Raw genomic sequence first — 19,973 nt, 5'->3', positions numbered from 1 at the left:
CTACGACACGTCCAATCTTTGCCGGGGTTCCGCCTCGAAAGTGCTGTTTTCCTGAGCTAGACGTAATATTTAATGGTCACAGAATTGCCGGAATGAATGAGCAGTAGCTGCTGCCCATTTTAAAGGCGGTGCTTGCAGTCCTACTCCGAGAGACCCAGCATGGAGCTAGAGCTGGCTGTGCATGCTTCAGACTTCAGTATTCATTTGAGCGTTGTTTCTTTCCAACTATCTTGCTATAGATAGACAGCAGGTTCTTTTTGTCGCTTGAGACTTCCCTCGCTTTCGTTTTCTACCCGCTTTCATGGTTAACGCTTCCTTGAGACGCTGTTATCGAGTCACGCAGTAGACATCGGCTTTGTATAAACCTATTGTGCAAGGAATTTTGATATCCCGCGGAGAAGACGGATTTAAACAATAAGTGCGGAGCTTTTGGCATTCGAAGATCGATGAGATATATACGTGAAACTCGAAGGTAGAAGAGGCGATGACGTTTTGCACTTGTATTGTAAATTGTGACGTCATTGCTAACCGAAACAGTTACCTCTTATGCGGACTTATGCGGACCTCAGAGTGCCCGCAAGGTTGCCACACGATGGCGTCGTTTTCAATCGTCAAATGGAGCATGACCGAATGTTAAGGAGGTTATTGTTGTGAGAACCTTTTTTGTTACTTATAGGATAAATAATGCTTGAACAAATGCTCTCTGTTAGGCGATTATCATTAACCCCTCTCACTTAAAAAAAACTGAAACGAAAGCACTACAGCATGTGCACCATGCACCCAGCTTCCTGGTCTTGAGGCAGGCTGTATGCGGGCAGAGGGAGAATTTTGTTTGCCACATACATAACGATTACTGTCAGCTGAGAAAAGTCTTCAATACCGTTTAGCGGAGACAACTGCAGCACTGCATTCGTGTCCGCTGATAACTATCAAAGCATTTATCCCTCGTCCAAAGGTTTGCACTCCCAATTCAGAGTGAGGCATTGATCAAAATGACTGAATGCATAGTATTTGCAGCAATACGTCAGTGTTTATCACTATATTCATACTGTCCCCCGAGTTAGTAGCCATTCGTTTTCATCGCATCCAACAATGCCTATGCTAAGAAGATAAGGGAGTTTATCTTCCTTTCGTATATCGTGTCCAGAAATATGAAATGAAGATATATAATACTTTGCTAAATTCTGATCGTTGCTACCTTGTGTGAAACCCATGAGCAAACAATAAATCATGGCACAGGTTGCGCGAGAAAGCGTCTTCTTCAACAGTACTGCGCTTTAAGAAAGCCGCAAGGTCCATCTAACACAACCCCTTTTGCTATGAGACATTCAAAAATTCAAAGAACGAACACCACTAATAGCTTCCAAGAATGAACGTATGCTTTATTGGGCTTGGAGCAAGGTTTGTTACGGTCTGTGTTTGCAGCTCTCATTCGTACCCTCTGTATTTTCTGTATTTCGTTTTATTCCGTACGCAGTCACCATTTAGGCAATACCTCTGAAAAGAGAGGAATGAAGAAAATAAATAATGATAATGAAATAATTTCGGCGATGCGCAGGCGAACATATTCCTCAGAGTAGCTAGAAGCACGGCAGTTATTTTTAGCAGCACAGCTACTAAGCGCCTGTTCTCAGTTTGGCGTTGTAGTGGAGCGTGGAGAGTGCTTACCGCTGGAGACATCCGGAGGGTGGTTGCAGTGAAAGGGGGAAGATATGACGACTGCGGAGGAATGCGTAGAAAGAGAGTGGTTACCACTAGAGCCAGCCGGTAGAAGGTTGTATCGAGGAGGGCGTGAAGTGAGCGGAGCAATGGCATGCAGGATGTTGCTTACTAACTGAACCATTCGAAAGGCGGTTACTCGGATAGCAGGACGGTATAATCCTCAGGCGGAGTGTGGATGCCACATAAATCACTGGCAATGGAGTTATCTTGAATGAACGAAGCTAGGCTGACTGTATCAGATTGCGCAACCGAAGGGAGATTGCCACAGGAAGCATAAGGCGGGTGCTTTCCGAGGTATTCGGAGGATATGGCGAACGCGAGGAATCCACAATCGGAGGGTGGTTGCCGTTGGAGCTGCCGTACGGGTGGTTACCGCGGAATTAACAGGGTACAGCGAGAGCGCAGAAACGGGTATTCTGATGGGGGTTACTGCGAAAGGAGGAAGGTATTGCGATAGGTATGGCAACCGAGGGATGTCTGCGACGGGAACTTAGCGAATAGTATGAGTACAGTGCAACGAGAAAAGAGAGTTTGGAAAGAGCGGAGGATTGTAGTACGGTTCATCTACGGAAGCAGCTGTGGCACGAGGCTTTAATACTGATAACGCATATTTGTCATGTCACATTGTATGATCACTGGTAAATTTTATTTAACGCTGCTACGTTCAGAGTCGTTGTTAGTGAAAACATTCAAAGCCGTCGCACTGAGGGCTCTGTATAATTTTAACTTACTCGGTAACCTTCTCACATTGCGGGGCTACTCAGTTCAGTTTGAGTGCTGGTTTGATTCGACCTTCTGACAAGCTGTTTTTCCGCGTGTACTATTTTCTTCAAATATATAGACATTTACTGTCAATAGGCCTGTATTACATGAACAAAAATAAAAAGCGTTCGAACTGCTCGTACTCCGCCTGTTTCGTTGCAAGGAGTGTTGTCTGGCATGAACATTCGCAGTGGCGTGTTGTTGGGGTTCGTAGTGTTTGGCCCAGAGCAAAAGGCGTGACATCTAGCAGTTCCATTTGGATCCTGAAAAAAAAAAACACGTATAGTCAAAAGCAACTACAATGGGAAAATCGTGGCAGGTAATATAAAATGATAATTAGTTGCACGAAGCTCAGGATGGTACATCGGTAAATATTCATGGACTGGCACAACAAATGCGCACCTTATATAAGGTCCTGCTAAAGCTATCATTATATCTGTGCGAAAATAAATTTTGGACTGCCTCCTTTTTGTTTTGCTTGTGAGAGTAAAATATTCAAATTTACACTGTCGGCGTAAGCGACTCGTTCGATAATATAACGTAAACTCATGCTATTCTTTCCGATATGCATAGCATACTAAGCACGCGGAAAGTTAATCGTATGGGTCTCGAAGTTCAATACAGGCAGCCGTGTAAGATATGACGGTAACTTTCGTGATACATCCTAAAGCTCTCTTTTGGCGCTAATGTGTGACTGGCATTAGAGCTAACAAAATTTTTTTTGGAAATCTGGCCATCAAGTATTTTGCGACAAAATTTTTCAGTTTTCAAATCACCACGGAGACGTTTCATCGTTGGATCGCACAGTGACGTCTACAGCTCACTGTAGTTTATTTTTTGAAACACCACCGCAACTCGTAATGTCCTGTTATATTTGACTCGAAAGAAAGAAAACTTGATTCACCCTAGAACATGACCGTCAGTATATCAGTGGAAAGAGCACTCACAGTTATAAAGCGTGTGTTCGTAACGTTGGGAAAAGTTAGCTGGCATATTTTGTCCCTCTTATAGATGTCTCCCGGCAGTTCTTTTGCAAAATACTTTTTTAAAATTCTCCTTCTTGCGTTTATGATCAATAAGCAAGCACCTTGCCGTGACCTGTGCAAAAAAAAACACTTTGCAATGAGTAACCGTTCGCGAAATTATTAACACAATGACTACGCTATGGTCGAAGGTGGCAGGATGTTTTACGCTTGGGAGTGCTACAAAGAATGTTTCTTGGTGCGAGAATTGTGTGCACACGACAGTGACGCTTTTCTCACGTTGTGTGTTTCCGGTCATTAACCTGGCGACGTTCGCCTTTTCGACACTCCATGTGTTTCTTTCTGTCTTTGGCCGTTGGCATAGGTTCATCGTATCTATTCGCTCAAAACGTTGAATTGTTCTGAAGGTGTTCATTCTCTCCTTGCCCCGCTGCACGTTCGTGGCTGTGGCCATGTACACGGTGATATACCCGGACAACCAGCCCGGATTCCAATCCTGCAGGATGCGAAATTTTTCCTTTTAACGCCCCTTTGACAAGCTCCGTTGCTGCGCCGCAAGGCAGTGGCGCCCTAACGCTTCCTTTACAAGCCAAGGTGCTGCTCCACAGGACAGCGAAGCCCTATAAAGAAGTATTGAAGTGCGACATGCCCAAACGTGCAGCAAGCTGCTAGACAGCGAGGCGCCGGTTTCCCTTTCCCTCTGGAAGTCACCGCCCGCGGCACTCTTGAAGCGGGTGGCCAGCGCGGTTGCTGCTTGGACCTCTCGGACGGCCGTCAAGTGCTGGCTTTGTATTGGGCCGTTTGAGTGACAACCGTGTCTCGGGCTTTATAAGCCCCAGCGCTGCCGCTTGGAGGGAGCTAGAGACCGACCCAGCGAGAGCCGAGTGCTGCTCACGAGTGGAGTTAGGTAATGTGACACTTTGGAGTCTCGCCGGACGTCGCTGTACGAGAACAGTCGCGTTTGTTGTTAGCTCTCTGCGCACGTGCCGATCAAGTTCTGTAAAAATGCCCAGTATAGAGTGCATAAAACGCCTTTTGCTATTTTCACCGACGCCTGACTCGGAGTGAGAAAACGGGTGGCGAGCGCTACGGGACCACCTCAAGGTCACAACAACTGTTACAGCGTTCTGAGCCCGGCGTTACTAATCATCTGCCTCTCTTGATCTTCACTCCTCAATCTGTCATTTCTTCTGTCCGGGAAAGAGAAAGAAGAGAGGAGTATATATGGACGGGACGACGACGAGAAATAAGCGAAATCTGCGTAATTAGGCTAAAATAACTAAATATTGCAAAGTATCATGAAATATGCTACTAGAGCAAGGAATATCTCAAAAAAATGTTTATCAGAAAGCTTATTCTGCCTCACCACCATATTGTAGCGCAAATCCTTCTTGCACGGCCGACACCCTGCTAACGATTGGTTTTTAGCTTCGAAAAGCTTGGCACAGTGCTTGTTAGTTGTTGGGAGCGTAGGAATGGTTAGATTATTTACTCACTATAGTAGCATCAGTCGGAGATGTTGTCGATAATAGGTTTTTCACGCAAATTTCAAGCGGTATTTACCAGGATATTGCTTTGATCCCTTTCTCTGCTAGCTAGTGTGAAAGAAAGTTACAGTTCGAACACGTCAGCAGAGTGTGTATTGTTTGCATAAGCTAAACGAACATTCAAATACTATTTTATCTCTAGCAGAAAAAAAAGCACCAACCCAACCAGGCGGCTGATCATACTGTTGCAGCAATTCGAGAACTTCAGGCTTCTGCTATCCGTACTCAAGTAGGTCATGATGTAGCTGTCGTTCCAGGGGCAGCTTGTAGAGTCAAAGAAGGTGCTTCGTTCACCATCGTGTGGGCATCCAAGGCTGCGCGGCAGGAAAAATAAAATATGTGGAAGTTACAAACCTGTCTTGCCCTACTTAAACGCCGCTGATAGATAATAATTACGCACTGAACGCTGCAGGCTACTCGGGATAACCACGTGGGATGCCCGCGCATGAAGTCTCTTACCCTCCTGCCTCCTTCCGCTTTCTCTCCCTCTTTGCCATGTTCGGCTATACAGACTCCAGATAACTGCAAACGCAAACGCTGCTTTTGTTGGAACATTCGCCCTGTTTGTTTTGAGGAGGCTACTGCGATGCTCAAGGCAAAAAAAGAGTAATATGGACGCCTTTGTGACGAACCCCCGTAGCCTACTTCTTGTATTCGCGCTAACAACGAATATGACGACCACAACAATCAAGTTTTTTTACCCGGGAACTGTGGCAATAAGAACTAGTGCTGCACGAAATATGGCTGAGGTGAGCTACAGAATTCGCGTTATCATGTGGCGAGAAATTTTGGATGAAAGTGTCCTCCCCGCCTGTCTTTACAAAAAAGGGTTCTACTTCTCGGCTTCTGCTTTTATGACTCCCCTCCCCCCCCTCTCATGTGTAGAGATTGTCTTGGTGATAACACGTGGGCAGTTCTCGCAGACATTTTTCATGGCCCTCTATAGGGAACGTTGGGGCAAGCATATTAACTAGGCATGACGCTGGGGAGGCTGCTGAAGTCTGATATCGCTATTGGAATGCTGAGCGACCCGCGTACACTGGCCATGCCGATCAAGGCCGTGTCGGTCACCGGTGAACTACTCAATGGAGATTTGGTCGCATAAACGTAGACTCTAAGTAGAATAGCTTTTGAAGACTGAATTTGTCCGGACCTGCAAAATCCAATTTGGAACTCCATTAAGCTTCGCAGAAAAACAAAAACTCCATGTCTGCGTGTTCCCTCACACGGATCCTTGCCAGGTTAAACGGAAATTCGAGCTCTAGGCATGCAAAGCCCTGATAAGTCCCAACGGCCGTCCAAACGCAGGGGACCTCAAATTTCGGCATACTCGCATGCTGCTAGGGTCGGTAGATTCTCGTGCACTTGAGGGCAAACCGAACGTAGATAAGGGATTTGCTATATGCGGAAAACTTCGTCAGGCAGGGAAAGGTTTCCGATAAAATGCCGCAATGGGTCCTACATAGCCCGTAACCGTGATAAACAAGCCGGCGTCCTCGCACCCTGCTCTGAAGACAATATTTTCATGAGGTAGCCCAAATTTTGGGTGTTCATAATACTGTGTTTTATGAACATATCAATCAGGATTTCTCGCTTCTGTAAGTGGTTAAATATCCTAATATGTTTTCGGCTCTCATAGTCCACGAAAGTTGGACACTGTAGCCGCAGCAGCGCAAGAAATATAGAACTGCGAAATATGGAGCACTAGACAACAAGCGGGCTCCCTTGGTTTGTAATACTATGGGATGGGTTAAGCGGCACACGTCTGAAGGGCCGAAAGGGGACCGACTGTTGAAGCGCATGGGCGCGGACAAACTTGCCGATGTCGGATCAATTAGGAATCTGCATCTGGTCTGCCCACATCGGCCGACACGCACCTAATTAGTAGATCAAAGAACACGCTTCGATATGCACACCAATTCGGCATATGTGGCCTGCTATTTTCACCGATATCTTACCCATTTGCAACACGATATTTTATTCCTGTGGGTGGTCTGCTGGTGCATGTGGCCTACACAGGAACTTAATTATAAATGTGTAACCCTCTTGTTCAGACTATATAGACTAGATGAAATCTCTCTAGCACTTGTAAAATTCACATCGGCCTATTTTCAGTATTAGAAGGGCTAGTTAACTTCTAAAGTGTGATTTGCCTCACCAACTTCCCACACCAGTCTAAACCAGCGTTTACTGCTACTGCCACTGCAACAGCTGCACCATACACGCGGCCCGCTTTAGACAATACCGGTCCCCATCACATAGGCTTTTTTTTTTTGGTTAAAGGCGAAATACCGTGCGTATGAAGCTCACAAACAAAGCTGTTGTTCATCACTTATTGGGAATGAGCTCATCTGGCAGTAAAGTAAGAACTCGACCATTTTACTCATGAAGGTAAATAATTCCAAGGCGGCGTAGAAATATATTTCGATGTCAGGAACAAATAGCTTTAGTCTCTAGTTCATTTCTCTAGTTCGCGGTGTTCTTTTAAACATTTGAGGGCGACTCATTCGGCACCAACGAAGGGAACGAAGCGGGAAGTCGGAACAACAAATTAGAAGTTCGCTGATCTCAGCCTAAACGCCAACGTAAACAGGCTGCGAACGGTGGCTTGCGCCCTTCGGCTTACATATATTTCCTTAATTCACTTTTTCATTTCGAAATCAGGAGTAAGCAAACACGTTTAATATTTTAGGGCTCAGCTTGCCTGGTCTTGCATGCATAAATTCAGTGCACATACAGCTGGCACAGAGCGTGCATGCAGGATGCTTCACGCAATTTGGTTCAGGCATAAGAAAAATATATGTGCCTCAAATACCTAACCCGACCGCATATTGCCTGCTGCCATGCGGTGAAAGTAAAATCATTTCCAGAACCTGCCTCACTATTTGCTCAGCTACTGACCCGAAAGACACGGGTTCGAGCCAACCGCTGCGGTCGAATTTCGATTGAGGCGAAACTCTAGAGGCCCGTGTACAGTGCACGATGTCAGTGCACGTTAAAAAACCGTAGGTTGTCGAAATTTTCGGAGCCCTTCACTACGCCGCCCCTGATAGCCTGAGACGCTTTGGGACGTTAAACCCCCATACACCATAAACCATCATTATTTGATTAGCTGACACTATTTCTGATAATTTTTTATGAATAACTCTATGCGAATGCGTGTTTCTTTATTTCATAGGGAGGTTCAGAAGCAGCCACAACAGCTTTCTGTAGCAACGCATTATCTTCTCTGTGGTCTTTTGTTCCGCCACGTAACCAAAGCAGGCGAAATACAAGAAAAATAAACAGATGACTCCGCTGCTGCGTTGCTACGTGTTAGCCTTTCGAAATGTATTGACGCGAGGACCCTAAGCAGCCCGTGTCGCAGGAAAGTCGGCGTCGTCGTCTGCGGCCGTTGTCTGCGCCCCTGACCATGAGCGAAAAAATCTACGAAATATCCCCACAGAAGCAACGAAGGTGGACTACATTGGTTTCACGGGACTTTCGGCGGCACAACACCCTGCTCAACGAATTGTACGCAAACTGTCCACCGTGGCAGGTGTCAGGTATAATAATTACTGGTGGCGAGACGATGGTCTGTATGAGCAATCTGAGTCTCACAGGATCCGCCTGTGGCAGTACCTGTCATCGCAGGTTAGGAGCGCACCGTTTAACCGCTGCATCGCTGACGCAGGCATGGTACGAGGGCTTCTAGAGATGTAGAAAATGACTGATTTCACATTAACCAAATAAAGCTGTTACGTCATACGCTTACAGGGGTGCTTATGTGTTCCATCCAATTTTTTTCCTTTTATCAACGAACCCTGCGCACTGCCTGTACCACTGTGAGCGACTTCCGGTCATTTAACGGGGGCACAATAGAAAAAAAAATAAAAACGAGATGGAGTCGAACGGCACGGCTTCACTAGTTTGTGTGAAGCTGAACATTGAGGCCGACCTAGAGCATACCACAGATAAGTAAAATAATTATTACCGTGACTGGGATTTGAAAACCCTGGCGAATAGACCAGCTTCGCTTGCCCCTCCGCGAGAGCACTAGGTTTACGCAGTAGTCGATCGCGCCTCGTTTTAAACAGCAACACACTGTCGCACTCTGCACTGCTCGTCGCCGTCTTCATCAACTAATACTACTTTCAAACTAATATTCGCGCTTTCAGCTATGTGGCGCTAGTGACACATGCGTTGCCATGGACAACTTTGTGGCAGAAAACAGCACTAGAGCAACAGGCGCTCGCGTTGACAACATTGCTGCAAAAACGCGCCACTGGAGCATAGGCCACCGGCGTACATTTGGTAAATTGTAATTTATTATGGAAAATTTGGAGACGTGCGTAACTGGGGCCATGTGTTAGTGGGCACCCCAATCGCGTTTTCAGGTACGTGGCGCTAGTGTCCATCTGCAAGAAACTGTCCTTTCGCACAATATTTCGTGCTTAGCAGTGCTAAACCATCAGCCATTTTCATTTCTGGCATATCTTAAGATTGTGCCAAACCAATCATATATAGGCACATTCTTCCTCGGAACCAACCTAGCTTTCAGCTATTTATTGTCAAGAACACACCTCATTCGTTTTTTGGCAATCATTACTAGATGGAAGTGCAGGACGAACTTTAAAGGCATAGCTTTGAGAAGTATAGCAACATTAGACCATCCCAGTTAAGTGTTGGGCCGCCGCATTGGCTCAGTAGTTATGACGCTCGGCTGCTGTCATAAAATACGTGGGTTCGATCCCGACAGCGGCGTTCGAATTTCGATGGAGGCGAAATTCTAGAGGCCCGTGTACAATGCGATGTCAGTGCAGGTTAAAGAACCCTAGGTGGTCCAAATTTTCGAAGCCTTTCACAACGGCGTCCCTCATAGCCTGAGTCGCTTTTGGACGTTAAACCCCCACAAACCCATAAATCTATTAAGTGTTAATTACCGTAGATTATTGCATAGTTGCCTCATAATTACGGTAAAATTGACCAGGCACTTAAACTCATCCTCCGGTTACGACGCCAAAGCGTTAATGACTACACTCAGCGGCTCGGGGTCGCCTTTGCGTAAGCTACGTTGGTATGGACACTGTTCTTTTCAATAACACAGAACTCTTAACCAAGCCCTGAAGAATTGTGACTGCATTAGATATCCCTTCCGCGCAAGTACTGCTCTGTCGTTTCGGTTCTGCTCATGTGCCCTTATGTGGGGAATCAGTCATTTGCTGCATCGGATTCGTGCGTCACGAGGAGTCCTCATACCACTCGTGGCGCAGTGGTCATCGGCCAAGCGATGCGCCACTGCCCCGGTAGATTCAAGCACAGCCACCGGTGAAACTTGAGAGTCCCAGGTTGCTCTTCCGGAGGAACCTTTCGTGATCGATCGTTAATGTAAGTGCGACCTGCCACATGGGTAGGTCGTTAAGACGTCACAATGCATGTGCCAGGTGACACCTTCCATCTGCTTTTCTCAGCACGTTACCGACGCTGAGGTTGCTGTTCAAACGGGATAATTTACGCTATTGCGTAGAAATGAACGTCACTGGTTTCCTATGGCAGTCAAAACTCGGTGCAATCACAGGACGAATATTAAAATCAAAGACTACTTTACACATTGCAAGAGTAGACTTTTTCCATCCATGTGTACTCAACACTATCTTACGTTCCACAGTTACATCACAGTTAAAATTAAGGAGGAAAATGCTGGGCTTTTAAATAGAAAAATTCACAGGGGAGTTGGGACTATGTAAAGCGAGGTACAGCGATAGCGGTTAAAGCGTTTAGTTTTTGGGATATATTACAGGCTCAGTGGTATATGTGGAGAGTACGGCTAAATGGGAGGAACCCGCAACAGAAAGAGGAGGAGGAGGAGGCAGAGGAATGAGAAGGAAAGGCATTGGTGTTGACCGGAAGAAGCAACCTGTTTGCTACCCTGCACTGCGAGAAAAGGACGAGAGGTTATAAAGGTGAAAGAGAAAGGGGAGTAACAGGAAAGTGAAGTCTGTAAGCGTGTGGCAAAATAACAAACTATTGTGCATACCGGAAGTTCTCAGTGCTTGAGAGACCTCCACCGCCGACGATGGCCGCGTCCAGTGGCCGATAATCTTCATATCCGTCAGTGGGCGTGGATCTAGACGCTCCAGCGCATGACAGAAAGGCTGCGACCAAAGGGCGGTTACTGTAGACGGAACAGGAGCAAGCTACCTTGGTAGGAGGAGGGTATGAAGATAACAAAGGTTGCGCAAATGTATGACTGCACTTCAGCAAATTTCCGAGTGCTAACCGTGAAAAAAAAACGTAATGATGAGCAACCGGAGAGAGATCGTTGCAGAAACCAAACTCTGAGTGATTACCGAGGCAGGACGGTAAAGAGGGATGAATATCCGGAAGGTGGTTACCATGGAAGCAGTAGGGTAGGAAGAGATTTTAGGAATGCGTAATCGAAGGGTGATTGCTATGTGAGCAACGTTGCACATTGTAACCGTGAAACGAGGTTTGTATGGCTGGAGCGAAACAAATCTCAACTGGTGAGTGGTCACCATGGAAAGAAGAGAGGATGGCCAGAGCGAAGGAATCTAGCACGGCTAGTCAGTGACGGCTGCAGCAAAACGAGCCTCAGTAGAGGCTCAGCGCTGTCGGCGCTGTCGGCACTGCCCACATTGAACGACGGACGGGGGAGGAATGCTAGTCGAAAAACGAGTATGTGTGGAAAAATAGCCAGAGCGTTCAATAACTTTACACATATTCATGTCGCTGTCAAGATTTTTACTTCAGTATATAGTGAAATAAAAATCTTCAACAGCTGTCGCAGAATCTCGCTTTAGGGATTGGTAATCTCCCAGTACGTTTTTCACGTCTTTGGTGAACTAACGTGGCAATGTATGTGGCATCGCTGTTTTCGTCAAGGAAGATGATTTGAAAACATTTTTGGCATAATGCCTACCTAAACACTAGGGGTCCTCTGAGCTGCATTTTTCCCCTTACTTTGACTTCTTTGTTCTAAACATGAAAAATTCAACACACAGAAGAAAAAAGCAATCTTACACGTGTCCGAGCTCGTGCGCCATGACGCGCACTCCATCGTATGTTCCCACCGTGTCTTCACCTAAGCCGACTTTTTCCAGCGAGCAGGCTCCACCAATGAACGCAATGCCTGAATAAAAGAGAAAGATAGGTGAAGAAGGTTGTTCCCGAACACTGTGTCAGGACACCCAAAAACGAGATAACGCTGAGCATCCGGCAGTGCAATCGACTCGTCCAAAAATGTACAGATATGGTTGAGTAACTTGAAAAATCTATTTTGCACACCATGCTCTCCTGCTAATATAGCATTACATTAGCGTATTTTTTAATACAATTTTTCTTGGCCTGTTTGTTTCAGCCGGAAGGTCTGACGAGCCTTTGGAAGCTATTACGATAAAAAAACTTTGGCGATTAAAGAGCGGAGGAACGGGATAAACTACTGTACAGCGACCACTGCGAACACCAACTCGGTCTAATACAGTCAGAGTTGTACCTAACTGATCACTTGTAATCGATTACTTACTAATAATTACAATTTTGTGTAATTTTGTAAACAATCGACTACATTTCTCTCATGTTAACATTTTGGGCACTTCAGTTAAGGTTTTTCTGTAGTCGATAGCACGTAATGAATTACTTTGCAAAAAAAGGCTACCAAGGGGAAGCGTTCGTAACGCTGTAAATGTGTCAGATACTTCTTAATAGGATAGAACGTTGGGCCAGTTGGTGTAGCGACATAATTAAAATCTTTGCGCAGAATAACACAAGACGGGAGGGAGAAACGCGCGCACACACACACACACACGAGCGCAAACTTGCAACTGTATTTTCAGAAATGATACATCGCCTTAAGAAGCAGAGAGGGCGCAAGCGTACAAAATTCAGAACATCACGTGTGGGAAGAAAATAGCATGCTCATAGATACAGTAAAAATTGCATCAAGAATCGGCACATTCAGAATCTTATCAGAACTAATCAGAATTGAAGAACAAAAGCAACTATCCACTGCGGAGAAAGGCGAGTTCTTTTTTTGAGAAGGGCCACCGAAGCCTTATTCACGCAACCTTCCGTGGTGCTAATTTTAAGGGCCTCTACAATTTCCCGGCCCAGTCTATCGGAAGCTCGCTCGATAACAACAGTTGAACGGAGGAAAGGACGGCACTGCTGTTTCTTCTTCTTATTCCTGTCAGTATAGTGTTCGCATTTGAGGCAATGCAAAGACAGGTTAGAGCCACCACTTACGCCCAGGGAATTGGCGTGCTCTCTGAGCCTATCATAGAGACAGCGCCCTGTGTGGCCTATGTACACAGACCCACTGCTGTGCGGAATCTTATACACCATACCAACAGTGCAAGGCACAAACTGAGTTTGGTGTTTGATTACACATTTGTTCTACTTTACCCTTTTGCTTTGGCACCTGCTGATCATGGCGCACAGGCGGGACAATTTCAAGGGGGCTGTAAAAACGACATCAACTCCGAACTTTAGCCACCCTCTTGACATTGTGCGATAGCTTGTGCACATAAGGAATGACTTGAAGAGATCTTTTTTCTCTTGCCAGCGTGGGGTGAGGAACATCGACGGCCCTCTCAAGCCTACTAATTTGTTTGAGCAGCGACTCCGCCACAAAACCTATTACCGATCTCGGGAATCCGGCTTGCTCCAAACGTTCAACCTGGGGGTCAAAACTGGATTCGACCCTATGCGTGCATGACTTTGAAAAGGCTGATCTAAGACAAAAAGGCACAATGCCACGTTTTACGAGCTTAGAATGAGATGAGTCATATGGCAACACTGCTTTCTTCGAACGTGGCATATAAGCCCAACAAAGGTTTTTGTCAATACTGAAAAATAATTTTGGATCGGAAAATTGCAGACAGTTGGCCTGTGGTAGTTCAAGGGCAAAATTCAGAGTCTTCGAGCAAGCAAAAAACTTCCCCAAGACAGAGCCACCAACCGTATAAACGTCATTGTTCAAATCAAGTTGTAGGAGGACTAGAAAATCGTCAACATACATAAAATACCAACAACGCTTTGGTTGTCAAGATCAGCCTTCATGTCTCGGTCAAATTAAACTAAAAATATCTCGCATAAAACTGGCGCGACACAAGAGCCAACATATATCCCACGTTTTTGAACGTAGTACCCATACTCACACCTGACTACCATCGAATTCAAGTAGAGGTTCAATAACTCGAAAAAGCCAGCCAATGAAACACCACATAAGCTTTGAAAAGCCACTGCGCCAGCTTCTTCTATGCACTCACGGACGGCCAAGAAAAGTTCTTCGTGCGGCACAGAATAAAACGATTCTTCAATGTCCACCGAAAACCCAGAGTTATATCTTCCAGCGTCCTCTCGAAGTTGATTTACCAGGGTATCGGAACTGTCAAGCTTAAAAGAATCATCAGTCACAAGCGTGCTCAGGTGACTCTGAAGATATTTGCTAACCAGTGCCTGCCAGCAGTCTCTCTCCGTGATAATGACCCTGAAAGGGTTCTGGGGTTTGTGTGTTTTCGCTGTAAAAAAACATTCAACGTATCTGACTTGCATTCCTTCACGGCTTTCATTAGCTTCTCCATGTTCAGATCACGCAGCAACGCCAAAGCGCCGGCCTTTAACTTCTGCGGTTTCTGCTTACACACTCTGAAGTTCTTCAGCACCGCCGTCCTAGCCTTTTCACCGAACATCTGACAAGGCATAACGGCGAAGCCTCCCTCTTATCAGCTTGCAACAAGGCCAAGTCTGAGCCACTGAAGAAATCAGCAACGTCACGCAGAATTGCCTTCCCGGTTTGCTTTGCGGAATAGCTGCTGCACACAGCATGAAAACCTTCAGCTAGGCAACGCGCCGGTTATTCTTCATCTGGAACCTTCTCAGCTATTCTGCGCACCGAAGCAAGGACGTCTTCTTTCTCAAGCGGGTCTCAACCGCAAACTTCGGCCCACGCTCCAAGACCTTGGCTATTTTGGGTGGAACAGAGACACCTCCGAGAAGCACGAGAGGAGCCATACATTTCTTGTTCCTTGCAGTCTTGAGAAGGCTTTGAAGAAGGCGGCACCACAAAAACTTCGTGCCAGCCTGTACAGATCTTCGATAGCCCTGCAAGAGCTTCAATCCAGAACCAAACCCTCCAACGTTGCAGCAACTGAGTGGAAGCCAGTCGTTGAGCAGACGAACTTGGCGCCAGCATTCTCATTTGAGGATCTTAGCAATTCGTATAACGTGACATTTTGTCTTCTTGTCTTAGATGAGCCCTTTCAAATTCATGCACACATAGGGTCGAATCCAGTTTTGACCACCAGGTTAAACGCTTGGAGCAAGCCGGATTCCCGAGATCGGTAATAGGTTCTGTAGCGGAGTCGCTGCTCAAACAATTTCGTAGGCTTGAGAGGGCCGTCGATGTTCCCCACCCCACGCTGGCGAGAGAAAAAAGATCTCTTCAAGTCATTCCTTATGTGCACAAGCTATCGCACAATGTCAAGAGGGTGGCTAATAAGTTCGGAGTTGATGTCGTTTTTACAGCCCCCTTGAAATTGTCCCGCCTGTGCGCCATGACCAGCAGGTGCCAAAGCAAAAGGGTAAAGAACAAATGTGTAATCAAACACCAAACTTAGTTTGTGCCTTGCACTGTTGGTATGGCGTATAAGATTCCGCACAGCAGTGGGTCTGTGTACATAGGCCAGACAGGGCGCTGTCTCAATGATAGGCTCAGAGAGCCCGCCAATTCACTGTGCGCAAGTGGTGGCTCTAACCTGTCTTTGCATTGCCTCAAATGCGAACACTATACTGACAGGAATAAGAAGAAGAAACAGCAGTGCCGTCCTTTCCTCCGTTCTGCTGTTGTTATCGAGCGAGCTTCCGATAGAATGGCCCGGGAAATTGTAGAGGCCCTTAAAATTAGCACCACGGAAAGTTGCGTGAATAAGGCTTCGGTGGCCCTTCTCAAAAAAAGAACTCGCCTTTCTCCGCAATGGATAGCCAGCTTTTGTTGTTCAATTCCGATTAGTTCTGATGAGATTCTGCATGCGCCTATTCTTGATGCAATTTTTACTGTATCTATGAGCGTGCTCTTTTCTTCCCACACGTGATGTTCTGAATTTTGTACGCTTGTGCCCTCTCTGCTTCTTAAGGCGATGTATCATTTCTGAAAGTACAGTTGCAAGTTTGCGCTCGTGTGTGTGTGTGTGTGTGTGCGTGTTTCTACATCCCGTCCTGTGTTGTTCTGCGCGAAGTTAATTATGTCAGATACTTCTGCAGCTCATGCAGGCGCGCATGGATGCCTCACGTGTCGTGCTTCCTGCAGTCTTCGTTGCCGGTGTAGCTGGAGTCATCTATCGATACTTCTTGCAATTGTGTTGCCTATCTAATTTGTTGTAATAAAAAAACTGCTTTTTCTTTGAACTCTATAGAACAGCGCCAAGATGATGTGGGCGATTAGAAATATTACTTACAAGAATGGTTACCAATTGATGCGTTTAGCTTCAATGGGACATATTTTACAGGTACAGCCATCACCCGTGAACGTATAGCACACATTCAAGCCGCGATAAACACTATTCCACCGCACAGTCATTGCTTATTAACAGCACACACCAGAGTTCCAAACAGCAAAAGAACGAGAAAATCGATATAAAACAGGCTTATAACCTTGAATAAACGAGAAATAACCTGCGTTTTTCAATGCAGAAGACTATGTCTACTAGCAATGTTGCGCCAAATGAGAAAAATGGATAAGGCGAAAACAAGGAGCCCGTATGGGCAGTGCAAACCATTCGAAGCAAAGCAATGTCAAAAACCAAAAAAGGCGATCCCAGTCAAAGGCTAATGAAGACATATGAAAATCTCTGAAAACATGGCCGGAATTTGCAGAAAAAAAAAAGAAACAGTCTACACGTGTCCGTCCAGAAATCGCCGCTCTTTATCGGTGATTGAAACATTTAGTTTGCTGACGCACTTCTCAACCGCTTTAGAAACAAGAAATGCTTGGATAATCTCTCGATGCAGTTTGCGTTTGGTGCATGCAAGAAACTTTGCTTAGTTGAAGATCGGTTTAGAACAACAGCTCATAAAATAGTATCCCAAGAAGCCACCGGATTTGTTTTTTACGTTCAAGTTGCGTCCTCTGGTACTGTCGTTACAGCATCTTCCTGTTTGTCCAATTTAACACTATTGCACGTGAAGGGGATCTGTTAGATAAGTTTCCTCTTGATTTTTGTGCACTTTATGGCATGATTCTCAGAGCGTGATTCGTGCTTTCGATCACCAAACATTGCACAGATCTTCCCAAGCTTGCATGGGGCAGATAAAACTACGTAGATTGCAATCCTAATTGCAATCTTAACATTGTGTGACAATGGTGGAATTACAGAATAACCTTGCTGTTCGCTTCATGCTTCGCTTTTCTGTCTCTGTTTTCTCTTTGGTAGAGCTGGCTTTCACAAATGCAAGGAAGAAATGGACACGCATAGCGAGCAATTAATAGGCCCGCCAATTGGTTATGGAATCTTTGGTTGAAAAGCTGCGGGTAAGGTTTATTGAGTCCTGCCTGAAGATCAGTGCTAGCTGCAGGCTGTTTTATCAACTTAGAATCAGCGCTACCGAAATATAGTGCAGTTTTCTTGGACCAGGGTTTGTACCTACAGCATAGTTGTGTTTCAGAGAACTTGAAGACGACATCTAAAAACTGTATCGCTTTGTCAACAGGAAACTCACAGATGAACTAGAGACCACTTGGTGATATGCTGTAGATACGTGGGATTTCAATAGGAGTAGTCCCCACAATGTAAAGTTGCGCCTCTTTTAAGAAGGCAAGAAAATCTTCTACGCAGTGGTATACCTTACTCACATGTGGACCAATAAAGTTTTTTTTTATTTTTTGGTCCATCTCGGACAGGCATATCTCGCACAGCATTGGAGCAACTGAGTAACCTGTACATATTCCGGGCTTCAGTAAATAAAATTGATCACCGAAGCTGATCACTGTGGATTCTCATTGAATTAAACTATGCCCATAAATTCGATGCAAAAAAGAGCGGTGCTTCATAGAGGACGTAGAAATTTGCATCGAAGCATTGCGAAACTACGGGTGGGAGCGTAACGTGCAGCACTTACATCCAAAGTGTACAGGGGAGTGGCTGATATCTTCAGGAGGAAACGTTGCAAATTCAGTGATGACAATTTTAAAAAGGAACTGGTGTTTAAATATACCAACAAGCAAAAAATATCATGCAAGCCACACTAGGTTATTGTTGTTTGAGTGATTTTGTATGATGACAACAAAGCTCAAAGAAAAGTAACGCACTACTTAATTGATTACTATTCTGCACCTAATAAGATACTCTCCTGGAGTGTTGTTGACAACTGTAGTCAGTTACATTTCGGATAGAGTAATTGTAGTTACAATCGGTTACTTATTTTCTGTAACGTTTACAAGAATGAGTACAGCCACTTTGGTGGCATAGGATAGCAGAGCCCTGGACTCTGAGAAACTTACCATTCAAGTCAGGTGGACAAGATCAACAGAAGCGGCTTTGGCGATGACACCAATGTAGACAAGAAGAAGAGAGAAGGCCGAGAATACAAGATTTAAATAGTTTTTTCTCCTTCCTTCCTTCCTTCCTTCCTTCCTTCCTTCCTTCCTTCCTTCCTTCCTTCCTTCCTTCCTTCCTTCCTTCCTTCCTTCCTTCCTGCCTTCCTTCCTCCCTTCCTTCTTTCCTTCCTTCCTTCCTTCCTTCCTTCCTTCCTTCCTTCCTTCCTTCCTTCCTTCCTTCCTTCTAATAAACTGCACATCTTCAACCAAAAATACAACTTTAACCCAACGTTTCGATGGCGACTCGTCTTCAAACCGAACCAGACAGGCAAATCTGCCAAATGTTTAGTTTCCAATCTTTCCTTCCTTCCTTCCTTCCTTCCTTCCTTCCTTCCTTCCTTCCTTCCTTCCTTCCTTCCTTCCTTCCTTCCTTCCTTCCTTCCTTCCTTCCTTCCTTCCTTCCTTCCTTCCTTCTTTCCTTCCTTCCTTCCTTATTTCTTTCCTTCCTTCCTTCCTTTCCTTTTCCTTCTTTCCTCTTGCCTTTCTTCCTTTCTTGGCGATTGAACAGTTTAGAAACTACAGAAAAATAGGCCAAAATATCCATTTTTTTTAAGGCAGCGGCTTCTCCTTACATCATGTACTATATCTTTACCCAAAATTGCGGTTCAAAATACTGGAAAAACCTTACCCCGTAGCCCGCTGCTCCATCCATCAAAAGTATTTGAGGCCATATCTAACCTGAAAAACGAATAAATATTAATAAAGCTCAAAAACAATTATTGTTTACAAAGCTGTTTTCTTTTCCACACCCTGTCATGAGATAGACAACGTCATAAACTCCATATTTTGCGAAGTTAGTGTTAACGTATCGTTGAAGCTTCAAAAGTGTGTTAAATCCATCGATCTTCTTTCTTCAACATGCACTAAATACGACTCTTCTTCAGCTATCTGCAAAAAATGGTTACATATGAATAACAAATATAACCGCAAATATCAGGGCGAAAACAATCGCAAATATATATGTAAAGAGCATTCTTCTTACCGAAGTAACCTTAATCGCGCGCAACACAATTTGCACCTTTGGTGCTGACACTGTCATATACTTCAGATTCACCTGGATAAAGGAAATATATCCCCTTGAGAAGCATTCAAGGAATATCTAAGCTGGCAGATTTTAAACACTGCGCCAAAAGTGTCAGTTGCTTCTTTCTAAGCAAAAAAAATTCGATAGCATTCAGAGTAACTCTGGGAAGCTTTGATGTTTTCATAATTTTTAAAAACACTTATGCCGCCATATTGCTAGAAATGCTGTGAAACACCGATCACAACATGGATTCAAGAAGGCTACAAAAAAGACAATGCTAAATATTAAGCAGTATTTAATAATGTAGGCTGGGTAGCAATGTACAGCACATCGAATTAATTCCA

The 19,973-nt window shown here is 45.1% G+C and overlaps 1 protein-coding gene across 1 annotated transcript in view; it reads right to left on the bottom strand.

The window, feature by feature from the left end:
• Positions 1–1,401: 1,401 nt before the first annotated feature.
• Positions 1,402–19,973, bottom strand: part of LOC144103487 (venom metalloproteinase BumaMPs1-like) — a 71,730-nt gene continuing 53,158 nt past the window's right edge. The window contains exons 8-15 of the mRNA XM_077636190.1: positions 19,588–19,659; positions 19,355–19,449; positions 19,234–19,283; positions 12,035–12,143; positions 5,176–5,328; positions 3,432–3,582; positions 2,628–2,747; positions 1,402–1,497 (exon numbers count right to left, since the gene is read on the bottom strand). Of these exons, the coding sequence (XP_077492316.1) occupies positions 1,429–1,497; positions 2,628–2,747; positions 3,432–3,582; positions 5,176–5,328; positions 12,035–12,143; positions 19,234–19,283; positions 19,355–19,449; positions 19,588–19,659 (819 nt within the window). The 3' untranslated portion in view covers positions 1,402–1,428. The remainder of the gene's footprint in view (positions 1,498–2,627; positions 2,748–3,431; positions 3,583–5,175; positions 5,329–12,034; positions 12,144–19,233; positions 19,284–19,354; positions 19,450–19,587; positions 19,660–19,973) is intronic.

Source organism: Amblyomma americanum, chromosome 9, assembly GCF_052857255.1.
Source record: "Amblyomma americanum isolate KBUSLIRL-KWMA chromosome 9, ASM5285725v1, whole genome shotgun sequence".
Lineage (NCBI taxonomy): Eukaryota > Metazoa > Arthropoda > Arachnida > Ixodida > Ixodidae > Amblyomma > Amblyomma americanum.
Note: the sequence above shows the minus strand (reverse complement) of the source record. Positions and strands in the feature narration are given on the sequence as shown.